General features: G+C 39.8%; 1 protein-coding gene across 1 annotated transcript; it reads left to right on the forward strand.

Moving 5' to 3' along the window:
- The first annotated feature begins 12,429 nt into the window (after positions 1 to 12,429).
- Positions 12,430 to 12,861, forward strand: LOC104228084 (uncharacterized). Its single transcript, XM_009780481.2, has one exon. It carries the CDS (start codon positions 12,430 to 12,432, stop codon positions 12,859 to 12,861), a length of 432 nt encoding a protein of 143 aa, XP_009778783.1.
- The last annotated feature ends 1,655 nt before the right edge of the window (positions 12,862 to 14,516 follow it).

The following is a 14,516-nucleotide window of genomic DNA, read 5'->3' on the forward strand; positions in this document are numbered from 1 at the left end:
TTTGGCCATGGTTGTAAGGTAAGAAATGCGGGTGAACAGGGATGCAGCGTTTCCGGCTAGAGCTTGGTATTTTACGGCATTTAATGAGGCGGAGGAAACAGGTGATTGAAGAAAGAGATGAGGATTGGAAGAGATTAAAGAAAGAGATGAGGATTGGAAGAGATTTAAGAAAGATAGAGTTATTTGCTAAAGAAAGATGCCCCATATTTATAGAGGGGCAGCGACGGTTTGAAGGCGTTAATCATCGACCAACACTGGCGTGCATTTAATGTTTTTGGGGAAGTGGGCCGATAGGGTGTTTCAGTCATTTCGAACGTTGGTTTCACAAGGATGACATCATCACTAGGGGTTTGGGAAAATCAAGGTCAAAATCATTTCATATCATTCCATTCTAAGAAACGAGGGGACTATCTGTATGCGGTCAAAATCAAGCACCCCGATTTTGAAGTTTTGGATTAGGCTTTGAGTTTGAACTCGGGAGACTCGAATTGGGGGGTAGATTCGGCTAAGGGACACCTACCTCAAGGAAGATGATCAAAGGCCTGACACGGCTTGCATCGAGGGCAGCATAATCTCGAAGTCAATCAAGAAAGAGCGGGAACTTCTTTAGGACACGTGGATCAGCGTATTAATTGTAGGATAAGGATTGTACGAAATGGTACAGGTTCGTACTAGGCTTTTATACACCTGTATCAATAGGATTCTTTACCTTTATGAGCAAGGTACTATATTGGGATTTTCTCCTCCTATATAAAAGGGAACCCAATCATTTTGTAGAGATCAGATCATTCACTGCAATAGAACATTCTTATTCTTTTCTTATTTAACGTGCTCATCAATTATTCTTCAGCTTTATTGCTTTTACTTTATTGTTCATACTTGATTGGTCTTAGCTGACCTCGAGGTCCTTTGATATACGAGCTCGAGGCCCCTACTGTTTCGACAACATTAATTTGGTTCATTATTTCTTCTTACTTAAGCTCAATATTACTTGTATAATCACTAGTATTAGAATATATCGCATATCGTTAAAATCACAAAGTATCTTTAATTGTTATCCCCATTTTTTGAGGTAAACAGTCACATATGAAGATAATGAAATGCTTACGACATTACCAGCAATGGAAGAGGTTAAAAATAGTGCCTTCCCAATTAGTACTGATAGTGCTCCGTGACCTGATGGACTAAATACCTTTTTTTATCAAACATGCTGGGAAGTGATTGCCGAGGATGCTTATAATCTTGTGTTGGCTTTTTTCAAGGATCTGCTATCCCAATATTATTTTCTCACACATGTTTTGTAATGATTCCAAAGGTGGACTTCCTACAACAGCTATCACACTTGAGGCCAATTAGCCTATGTAATGTCTCGAGCAAGATTTTTGCTAACATACTAAATGCCAGACTTTCTCAACTCCTACCAAGGATTATCTCCCGTAACCAGTCAAGTTTTATCAAAGGAAGATTAATATCTGAGAATATACTGCTATCACAAGAGGTTATAAAAGACATTTCAAAGCCAAAGAAGGGAAATGTAGTACTAAAGCTCGTCATGACCAAAGCATACGATAAGGTCGATTGGGCATTTTTTGTGTAGCCTAATGAGGAGAATGGGGTTCTCAAAGGAATGAGTGAATTTAATCTACTATCACGGATCGAGTAACTGGTACTCTTTGATAGTAAATGGGCAGAGGTTTGGTTTTTTCAAATCTAAAAATGGATTGTGGCAAGGTGATCAAATTTCACCATCCCTTTTTGTGCTAAGTGCCGAACTTTTCTCGGTAATGTTGAATGATCTCCAAAGTAAAAGAAGATACATGGGTTTTTATTTGTCAAGACAAGGGCCATGAGTTAATCACTTAGCATTTGCAGATGACATCATTCTCTTTACAAGTGGTCGGAGAAAAACTTTGAAATTAGTGATAGATACATTGGCTAAATATGAGAGAGTCTCAGGTCAAAAAATAAACAAAAGCAAGAGCTTCTTCATGCTAGAACAAGGGGCTTCTTTAAATGCAATTAGTAGAGGAATAAATATTACCGGGATGCACTTTAAACAATTTCCCATAAAATACTTAGGTTTCCCTCTATTTGCGAGAAGACAAAAGATCGCCTACTTCTCTGAATTAATCAACAAGGTAACAAGTAAAGTGAGAGGATGGCAAACAAAATTGTTATCGACAGGGGAAAGGCAATTCTTATCAAACATGTGCTTCAAGAAGTGCCCATACATCTATTGGCTACTATGAATCCACCAAAAGGGGTCTTCACACATATAGAAAGAATTTTGTCTAACTTTTTTGGAGGGGCTAAAATGGAAACGAGAGACACCTTTGGATATCATGGAAATCAATGTCACGACCCGTATTTTCCACCGTTAGGACCGTGATGGCGCCTAACAATGTACTCGCTAGGCAAGCCAACGTTACAAATTATTTCACCTTTTTCCTTTATCTTTTAACAATGTGCAAGTTAACAAAAGTAATTCAGCGGAATGAATGCGAAAGAACAGAATTTAACAGATTATTTTAATACAAATAACAAAACTGTAATAAAACTCCACCCAGAACTAGTGTCACAACTCATGGACCGTCTACGAATACTACAACAATGGTCTGAACAAAGAAATGTACATCTGTTTCAAAAGTAGATAAACAGAAAAGAAATATGATAGAAGGGGACGCCAAGGCCTGCGGACTCCTGCAGGACTACCTCAGGTCTCCACTAGACTGAAGGTAGCCACTCAACTCTACTCGCTTGGTCCGGCATTGAGATCTGCACAGAAAGTGCAGAGTGCAGTATCAGTACAACCAACCCCATGTACTGGTAAGTGTCGAGCCTAACCTTAGCAAAGCAGTGACGAGGCTAGGACATGACAAACATCATAAACCTGTGTAGTTAATCAGTATAATAACATAATAACAAGTAATAAAAACTACGCAGAAATGAACGGGAAGGTGCAACATGCTATGGGGGGTATCAATACAAAGCATTATAGAAGTAAAGGAATTTTAAACGGTTAAAACACTTGAACCGATAACAGCAAATAAACACGGCAAATAGAAAAATGCACGACATCACCCTTCATGCTTTTACTCTCAATCTTCACCATGCAATCAATAATAGAAATGTGCACGGCATCACCCTTCGTGCTTTTACTCTCAATCCTCACCATGCAACCAATAATAGAAATGTGCATGACATCATCCTTCATGCTTTATCTCTCTTCCTCACCGTATGCATCAATATAAATGTAAATGTGCACAGTATCACCCTTCATGTTTATCACTCTTTCTGACCATATGCATAAGTATGAATGTGCATGGCATCGCCCTTCGTTCTTTATCACTCTTTCCTCACCCAAATAGTAGAAGCAATAACATCCCAGCAAGGGAATCAACAATAGAAACAAATACATTCCGGCAAGGGAATCAGCTATAACAAATCACGTTTCAACAGTTAACTTCACAAAATAAATCTCAACTTGAGTCAATACTCAACAATGGTCAATTACCAAGAAAATATCATAAGTCTTGTTCAAAATGGATAATCATCAATTTAAGCATGAATAGTACATAATAAAAATCACAACGGTCATAGTTTAAGACTCACTTGCATGCTCGACACCAATGTATAGATACTCGTCACCACACCTATACGTCGTACTCAATACAAACATGTAGCAAATAAGACCACAACTCTTATTCCCTCAATCTATGGTTAGACAAAACACTTACCTCGATTCTACGGCCACAAATCAAGCATCAATTACCGCTTTTGCTTTGATTTCCACGTCCAAACCGCCCGAATCTATGCATAATTAACTAATTAACATCAATTAACGCTAAATAAACCAATTCTTATGCATGAGTATAGATTTTCCAATGTTTTCCCCAAAAAGTCAAAAACCGACCCCGGGCCTGCTCAGTCAAAACTCGAAGTGCGAACCAAAACCCGACTACCCATTCACCTATGAACTCAAATATGCAATGGATTTGAAATCCGAGCTCAATTTGAGGTTCAAATCCCCAATTTTCAAAATTCCTAAATTCTACCCAAAAAGACCCAATTTCCCAAAAAAACCCCTAGATTTTGAGATGAAATCATGTAAAAGATGAAATAGATTAAAAAAATGAGATAGAAATCGTTTACCTATGATATAGGGAAGAACCCTTCTTTGAAAATCGCCTATGGGAGTTTAGGCTTTGATAGTTTGTGAAATGAGTTCAAAATCCCGTCCAAGTGATATTTTGATCAGTTGTAGATGTTGCATTTGCAAATGCAAACCTGATGCAATATCTGCTTCTGTCGCAATTGCGAAGGTTGACCCCTTGTTGACTTCGCAAGTGCGAAGGAAATGTTTGCAATTGCGAACTGTGCTGGCCAGGGTTTTCTTCGCAATTGCGATCAAGCCCTCGTAATTGTCAGGCCTGTGAGGCTCGCAATTGTAAAGCCTGACCTCGCAATTGCGAGATCAGAGCCTGCGACAAAATTTCAGATGCAACAGAGATTTTTCTAAGTCTAAACTCACTCCGTGGCCGATCTAAAACTCACCCAAGCCCTCGGGGCTCCAAACCAAACATGCACACAAGTCTAAAAATATCATATGGACTTGCTCGTGCGATCAAATCGTCAAAATAACATCTTAAACAACGAATTTAACACCAAAACTCATGAAATTCATAAGATAGTTCAAAATTTCTATTTCATCAACCAAGGGTCTGATTTATATCAAATCTCTTCCATTTTTCACCAAATTTCACAAAATACGACTTAAATAGTATATCAAATCTATACCGGGCTCCAAAACAAAAATACGAGTTCGATACCAACAAATTTAACCATTATTTATTTCTAAAAATCCTTATATTTTCCAGCAAATAATTTTTTTCAAAACTTCATTTCTCGGGCTAGGGACCTCGGAATTCGATTCCGGGCATACGCCCAAGTCTCATATTTTACTACGGACCCTACAGGACTGTCAAATCACGAGTCCGAATTCGTTTGCCCAAAACGTTGTTCAAAGTCAACTTTAATCAATTTTAAAGGCAAATTTCCATATTTTTCTTAAATTTCACATAAAAGCTTTTTGGAAACGTTCCCGGACTGCGCACGTAAATCGAGGAGGAAGAAAATGAGGTTTTCAAGGCCTCAAAACCAGGATTTGGATTCTAAAACAAAGAATGACCCTTTGGGTTATCACATTCTCCACCTCTAAAACAACCGTTCGTTCTCAAAAGGACATAGAAAAGTACCTAAGTCGGTGAAAAGATGGGGATATCGGCTCCGCATATCGGACTCGGACTCCCAGGTAGCTGCCTCGACTGGCTGACATCTCCACTGGACACGAACCGAAGGGTAAATCTTCAATCTGAACTGACGAACCTGCTAGTCTAGAATAGCAACTGGATCCTCCTCATAAGTCAAGTCCTTGTCCAACTGGACAGTGCTAAAGTTTAATACGTGGGATGGATCGTCGTGATACTTCCAAAGCATGGACACATGAAACACTGGATGCACACTTGATAAACCCGGTAGCAACACAAGTCTGTAAGCCACCTCTCCCACTCGATCAAGGATCTCAAAAGGACTGATGAACCTAGGTCTTAGCTTGCCCTTCTTCCCAAATCTCATCACGCCCTTTATGGGCAACATCCGAAGCAATATTCGCTCTCTGGCCATGAATGCCATATCACGAACCTTACAGTCGGCATAACACTTTTGCCTGGACTGAGCTGTACGAAGCCTATCCTGAATAATCTTAACCTTCTCCAAGGCATCCTGAACTAAATCTGTACCCAACAACCAAGCCTCTCACAACTCAAACAACCCAACCGACGATCGACACTGTCTACCCTATAATGCCTCATAGGGGGCCATCTGGATGCTCGACTGATAACTGTTTTTGTAGGCGAACTCCGCTACCGGTAAAAACTGATCCCAAGAACCTCCAAAGTCAATAACACATGCTTAGAGTATATCCTCCAAAATCTGAATAGTACGCTCGGACTGTCCGTCCATCTGAGGATGAAATGATTTACTCAACTCGACCCGTGCACCCAACTCATGTTGTACTGCCGAAATGCGAGGTAAACTGCGTAGCTTGGTCAAAAATGATAGACACATGCACACCATGAAGACGAACGATCTCCTGGATATAAATCTCTACGAATCGCTCAGAAGAATAGGAAACTGCTGCAGGAATGAAATGCGCTGACTTAATCAGCCTATCCACAATAACCCACACTGCATCAAACTTCATCTGAGTCTATGGGAGTCCAACAACGAAGTCCATAATGATAGGCTCCCATTTCCACTCAGGAATCTCAATATTTTGAAGCAAACCACCAGGTCTCTGATGCCCGTACTTTACCTGTTGTCAATTCAAACACCGAGCTACATACGCAACAATATCCTTTTTCATCCTTCTCCACTAATAATGCTGCCGCAAGTCCTGATACATCTTAGCGGCACCTAGATGAATAGAATACCAGGAACTATGGCCCTCCTCTAGAATCAACTCACGAAGTTCATCCACATTAGGCACACAAACTCGACCCTGCATCCTCAAAACTCCGTCATCTCCAACTGTAACCTGCTTGGCACCTCTGTGCTGCACTATGTCTCTAAGGACAAGGAAATGAGGATCATCATACTGCCAATCTCTAATACGCTCAAATAATTAAGAACGAGCGACTGTGCAAGCTAAAACATAGCTGGGCTAAAAACATCCAACCTCATGAACTGATTGGTTAAAGCCCGAACATCCCAAGAAAGCGGTCTCTCACCGATTGGAATATACGCAAGGCTGCCCATACTGGCTGACTTCTTGCTCAAAGAATCAACCACCACATTGGCCTTCCCAAGATGATACAAGATGGTGATATCATAGTCTTTCAATAGCTCTAACCACCTCCTCTGCCTCAAATTTAGCTCCTTCTGCTTGAACAAGTATTGCAAACTCTTGTGATCAGTAAACACCTCACATGACATGCCATATAAATAGTGCCTCCAAATCTTCAGCGCGTGAACAATGGCTACTAGCTCCAAATCATGGACTGGATAATTCTTCTCGTGAATCTTCAACTGCCACGAAGCATATGCAATAACTTTGTCATTCTGCATCAATATCGCACCAAGTCCAATATGAGATGCATCACAATATACTTTATATGGCCCTAAACCTATGGGCAATATCAACACCGGTGTCGTAGTCAAAGCTGTCTTGAGCTTCTGAAAGCTCGCCTCACACTCGTTCGACCACCTAAACTGGGCACCCTTCTGAGTCAACCTAGTCATCGGAGCTGCTATAGATGAAAACCCCTCCATAAGCCAACGATAATAACCCGCTAAACCCAAGAAACTTCGGATCTCTATAGCTGATATGGGTCTAGGCCAGTCCTTGACTGCCTCAATCTTCTTAGGATCCACCTAAATACCCTCTGCTTATACGACGTGACCCAGAAATGCTACTGAACTCAACCAAAATTCACATTTTGAAAACTTAGCATACAACTGGTTGTCTCTCAGAGTCTGAAGAACAACTCGAAGGTGTTGCTCATGCTCCTCCCCATTGCGGGAGTAGATCAAAATATTATCAATGAAAACAATCACAAAGGAATCGAGATAAGGCTTGAACACCCGGTTCATCATATCCATAAAAGCTGCTATGGCATTTATCAACCTAAATGACATCTTAAGAAACTCATAATGCCTGTAGCGGGTACGAAAAGCTGTCTTAGGGACACTGGATGCCCTAATCCTCAACTGATGGTAGCTAGATCTCAAATCAATCTTCAAAAATACCTTGGCACCTTGAAGCTGATCAACCAAATCATCAATCCTCGATAATGGGCACTTGTTCTTGATGGTGACTTTGTTCAACTGCCGATAATCTATGCACATCTTCATCGATCCATCCTTCTTCTTAACAAACAATGCTAGTGCACCCCAAGGCGAGACACTAGGTCTAATAAAGCCCTTATCAAGCAGGTCTTCCAACTATTCTTTCAATTCTTTCAACTATAGCGGGGCCATATGATATGGCAGAATAGAAATGTGCTGAGTACCCGGAGCCAAATCAATGCAAAAGTCAATATCCTTGTCTGGTGGCATCCCCGGTAGATCTGAAGGAAATACCTCAGGAAACTCCCGAACAACTGGCACAGAATCCATAGAAGGAACCTCGGCACCAGAATCGTGGACATAAGACAAATAAGCCAAACAACCCTTCTCGACCATACGTCGAGGCTTCATATAAGAGATAAACCTGCTGGTAGAATAACCAGGAGTCCCCCTCCACTCCAATCGAGGCAACCCTGGCAATGCTAAGGTCACGGTCTTGGCGTGACAATCCAATATGGCATGCTAAGGTGATAACCAATCCATCCCCAAAATAACACCGAAGTAAACTATATCGAGAAGTAGGAGATCTACACTAGTCTCAAGACCCCCAATAACAACTACACATGAACGATAGACACGATCTACCACAATAGAATCACCAACCGGTGTGGACACATATATGGGAGCACTCAAAGAATCACGAGGCACAACCAAATAGGACTAAAGCATCTCTACTACAAACCAGAATGGTACATATGATAACTGCATCGGAGGACTCAGCCTCAGGCCTAGCTGGGAAAGCATAACATTGGGGCTGGGCCCTACCACTCTGAACTACATCCCAGGGACGGCCTCCTGCTGGTTATCCTCCGCCTCTAGCTGCCTGACCTCTACCTCTAACGGCATGCCCTCCACCTATAATACCTCGACCGCTATCTTTAGCTGGCTGAGCAGGCGGTGGAACACCCGGTGCTGGAACTATGGCACGAGAACCGCGATGCTGAGAACTGCTCGAGGCTCAATGGCAAAATCTAGCAATATGGCTCGTATCGCCACAAGTATAACAAGACTTCAGCTGCTGAGACTGCTGACCTTGAAACTGACCCTGACGGGCTGAGTAACCACCTTGAAAACCCTGACGAAACCGTAATAAAACCCCACCCAGAACTGGTGTCACAACTCACTAACGGTCTATGAATACTACAACAATGGTCTGAACAAAGAAATGTACATCTGTTTCGAAAGTAGATAAACAGAAAAGAAATATGATAGAAGGGGACACCAAGGTTTGTGGACGCCTGTAGGACTACCTTGGGTCTCCATTGGATTGAAGGCAGCCACCCAACTCTACTCACACGGTCCGACACCGAGATGTACACAAAAAGTGCAGAGTGCAGTATCAGTACAAGACACCATGTACTGATAAGTGTCGAGCCTAACCTCGACGAAATAGTAACGAGGCTAGGACACGACAAACATCATGAACCTGTGCAGTTAATTAGTATAATAACAGAATAACAACTAATAAAAACTAAGCATAAATGAGTGGGAAGGGGAAACATACTATGAGGGGTATCAACACAAAGAATTACAGCAGTAAAGGAATTTAAAACAGTTAAAACACTTGAATCGATAACAGCAAATGAACACGACAAACAGAAAAATGCACGACATCACCATTCGTGTTTTTACTCTCAATCCTCACCATGCAATTAGTAATAGAAATGTGCACGGCATCACCCTTCGTGCTTTTACTCTCAATCTTCACCATGCAATCAGTAATAGAAATGTGTACGACATCACCCTTCGTGCTTTATCTCTCTTCCTCATCGTATGTAGCAATATAAATGTAAATGTGCACGGCATCACCCTTCATGCTTTATCACTCTTTCTCATCATATGCATAAGTATGAATGTGCATGGCATCACCCTTCGTGCTTTATCACTCTTTCCTGACCCAAACAGTAGAAACAATAATATCCCAGCAAGGGAATCAACAATAGAAACAAATACATCCCAGCAAGGGAATTAGCTATAACCAATCTCGTTTCAACAGTTAACTTCACAAAATAAATCTCAACTTAAGTCAATACTCAACAATGGTCAATTACCAAGAAAATATCATAAGTCTTGTTCAACATGGATAATCATCAATTTAAGCATGAATAGTACATAATAAGAATCACAACAGTCACAGTTTAAGACTCACTTGCATGCTCGACATCAACGTATAGATACTCGTTACCACACCTATACGTCGTACTCAACACTAACACATTGCAAAAAAGACCACAACTCCTATTCCATCAATCTAAGATTAGACCAAACACTTACCTCGATTCCACGGCCACAAATCAAGCATCAATTACCGCTTTTCCTTTGATTTCCACGTCCAAACCGCCCGAATCTATGCATAATTAACTAATTAACATCAATTAACACTGAATAAACCAATTCTTATGCATGAGTATAGATTTCCCAATGTTTTCCCCAAAAAGTCAAAAACCGACCCCAGGCCTGCTTAGTGAAAACTCGAAGTTCGAACCAAAATCCGACTACCCATTCACCCATGAACTCAAATATGCAATTGGTTTTGAAATCCGAACTCAATTTGAGGTTCAAATCCCCAAATTTCAAAATTCCTAAATTCTACCCAAAAACACCCAATTTCCCATACAACCCCGTAGATTTTGAGATGAAATCATCTAAAAAGATGAAATAGATTGAAAACATGAGTTAGAAATCGTTTACCTATGATTTAGGGAAGAACCCTTCTTTGGAAAATCGCCTATGGGAGTTTAGGGTTTGAAAATTTGTGAAATGAGTTCAAAATCCCATCCAAGTGATGTTTTGATCAGTTGTAGATGTCGCATTTGCAAATGCGAACCCGATGCAATATTTGCTTATGTCGCAATTGCGAAGGTTGACTCCCTGTTGACTTCGTAAATGCGATGGAAATGTTCGCAATTGCGAACTGTGCTGGCCAAGGTTTTCTTCGCAATTGCGATCAAGCCCTCGCAATTGTCAAGCCTGTGAGGCTCGCAATTGTGAAGCCTGACCTCGCAATTACGAGATGAGAGCCTGCAACAAAATTCCAGATGCAGCAGAGATTATTCTAAATCTAAACTCACTCTGTGGCCTATCCAAAACTCACCCGAGCCCTCGGGGCTCCAAACCAAACATGCACACAAGTCTAAAAATATCATACGGACTTTTTCGTGCGATCTAATCGCAAAAAAAAAATATCTTAAACAATGAATTTAACACCAAAACTCATGAAATTCATAAGATAGTTCAAAATTTCTATTTCCTCAACCAAGGGTCCGATTTATATCAAATCTCTTCTGTTTTTCACCAAATTTCATAAATACGACTTAAATTCTATATGAAACTAGTACCGAACTCCGGAACCAAAATACGGGCTGATACCGACGATTTTAACCATTATTCAATTTCGAAAAATCCTTATATTTTCCAGCAAATATTTTTCTACAAAAATTTATTTCTCAGGCTAGGGACCTCGGAATTCGATTTCGGACATACTCCCAAGTCCCATATTTTACTATGGCCCCTACGGGACCGTCAAATTACGCCTCCGAGTCCATTTATCCAAAACATTGACCAAAGTCAACTTTAATCAATTTTAAAGGCAAATTTCCATATTTTTCTTAAGTTTCACATAACAGCTTTTCGGAAACGCGCCCGAACTGTGCACGCAAATTGAGAAGGAATAAAATGAGGTTTTCAAGGTTTTGAAACCCGAATTCGAATTCTAAAGTAAAAGATAACCCTTTTGATCATCACAATCAATGTATTATCCCTATCAAGAGGGTGGAGCTCACTTAGGAAGTCTGCAAGACATAAATAATGCTTTCACAGCGAAGGCATGGTGGAACCTAAGAACTAGAAACTCACTTTGGAAGGAGTTCATGGTAGCTAAATACTGTAAAAGAAAACATCCGATTGCAGCCCAATGGAGATCTGGACAATCAACCAGTCGGAAGGCCTTATGTGAAATAATAAAGAAAGTGGAGCAGAATATGGTTCCAAAAGAAGGAAATATATCCTTTTGTAGGGGCGGCTCAAGCATATACGGGGCCAAAAGCCATAGTTTAATATGAGACCTAATTTTTTTTTAAAGTGACATAAGATATGTTTTTATTTGAAGTCTATTCTTCAAACTTTTTGAGATGCAAAATTGTTAATAAACTTTTTTATAATCGATTTTCTCTAATAGTTCATGTTCAATTGATAATATAACTAACTCATTTAATCTTTCTTGAGATATTGTTGTATTAGATAAAATTTTACAGAGCAATAGAAGTATAGAACTATTGAAAACTTAAAAATATTGCTGAACACTTGAACTAATGAAATTTTTAAACAATTCATTTGTTCATCGAGAGCCAATTACCCTCAGCGTGGTCCACCGTCTCTAGCATGGTTAAGTGCAAACGAGTCACCGGCGGGGTACTCTCAGACGAATTCTCCGACCAAATTTTCTATAAGGCCGGGTCCTTGTTTTATAATCTCCTATCGCGTTCCTCTTCAAACATATGACAGAAACAAAGTGAAAGAAGAGATATGTTGGGAATTTCATATGGAGAGCTATTTCTCTTGCTTGGCGCTACTGCTGCTCTTATTGGACCTAAAGATTTGCCAATCATAGCAAGAACAACTGGCAGATTTGCTGGGCGTTCCATTGGTTATGTTCAATTGGCCCGTGGTCAATTTGAAAGTGTTATGCAGCAGTCTCAAGCTCGTCAGGTGCATAAGGATTTGCAAGATACCATTGCTCAACTGGAAGCCATACGTCATGAAATTCGAACTATCTCTTTTATGAATCCTGGTCCAATGACATCGAGGCTAGTAGACAGCATCAACACAGCAGCTGCAAATAACGTTGATGAAGCAAAAGGGTCTGACATTGTGTTAGAAGCGATACTGGAGGCAGAAGTGGCAAATAATGCCAAAGAGTTTTTCTCACAGCCACAAAACCAATTAAAAAGTGACTGAAGAGGTACATTTAAAGAAGATTTGCGCATTAGAAGGCAGAGATCAGCTTCATACCAAGTGAGCATGTCAGCTGTGGATGAAATATTTCCATGGAAAGACGGATGATTTAACCCCAGTTCGAGTATCTCTGACTTTGGTTTTTGAGTCTTCTATTTGGTCTGTTTTGATATCATGGGCATCTAAAGAACATAAGATCCGTGTTGCCGCTAGGCATCAAAGTCATATTGTTTGACAGATAGTAGTCGATAACATATACAAATAAGAAATTTTAGTGGACTTTGATTCTGGAGTTCTGCATATTTGTAACGATTTCTAAATTTTGTCTTTGGACCTACTTGTACGAGGAGAGGATACAAAAATGTCTTTGAAATAGACGTTTGACCCTCATTAATTGATCAATGATTTGATTGACCCGGAAAAAAAAAATGAAATCTTTAAAAAAAGGTGAATAATGAAATCTTGGAGAAAGAAAGTGAGTAGGAATATCAAAGAGAAAGACAGAAAATATATAGAATTTTCGGATATATGAAGAGATTAGAAAAAAGAAGAGTGACTTGGACAAATTAGGGAAGAGAGCAAAAATTTTAATAAAGGAGTAAAAAGTGGAAAATCGAAACATTGAAAAAAGTATTCATCTATCCATTTTTAAGTAAGTCAAATTATTACCTCATTTATTTATCTAAAAAGTTTTCTTTTCTTTTATATTAAAAACTCTACTTTTATATTAAAAATATTACTCCATCTGTTCCAATTTATGTGAACCTATTTCCTTTTTGGTTCGTTCCAAAAAGAATGACCCCTTTCTAAATTTGGTAACAATTTAGCTTAAACTTACAACTGTATGCTTAATAAGAAGCTTTTATAACCACACAAATTCTCTGGGGCCCATTTAGACTTGTTTAGGACCACAAATTCCAAAAGTCTTAATTTTTTTCTTAAACTTCGTGCCCAGTCAAACATGTTCACATAAACTGAAACGGAGGGAGTAAATATTATTTTCTAAATACTTACAAACTTATTATTTTTAAAAAATGGGCATTATGGAGCCGGCCCTGTCCTTTTGGTATGATAATTGGACAAAACAAGGAGCCCTCGACATCTATCTTCAAGACGGAGTGAAGCCAAAGAATGTCCTATTGAAGGATATCCTAATTGAAGGAAATTGGATTTATGACAAAACTGAAGTAGAAGCTCCTGACTCAGTTATAACTATAGTGGCCTACCAACACTTAGGCTCTATTTCCAGGTTTGCCGGACAAATTGATATGTCTGCTAGTGCAGCTGGAAATTTTTCAATGGCATCGGCATGGGAATGCCTTAGACACAAGAAAGAACACATGATCATAAATACAAAAATATGGCACTAGTATGTACCTTTCAAGATGGCGTTTATGACAGGAGGGCCCTAAATGGTAGAGTACCAACGGATGATAGAGTTGCAAAATTTGGGTACAACCTTCAAGCTGGATGCTTTTGTTGTTCTCCCCCCGTAGATGAGTTAGAAACCTCCAGGAAGGCATGCCCAAATAGTATGGAAAAGGTTCGCAAGCCCTTTTGGCATATCAGTGGATGGCCTGCAACTTAGTCAATTGATAGACAAATGGTGGAACCATAGGAATGTTAATATTATTGCTTCATTCATGTCTAAAGTACTC

The sequence above is a fragment of the Nicotiana sylvestris genome, chromosome 9, assembly GCF_000393655.2.
Source record: "Nicotiana sylvestris chromosome 9, ASM39365v2, whole genome shotgun sequence".
Classification (NCBI taxonomy): domain Eukaryota; kingdom Viridiplantae; phylum Streptophyta; class Magnoliopsida; order Solanales; family Solanaceae; genus Nicotiana; species Nicotiana sylvestris.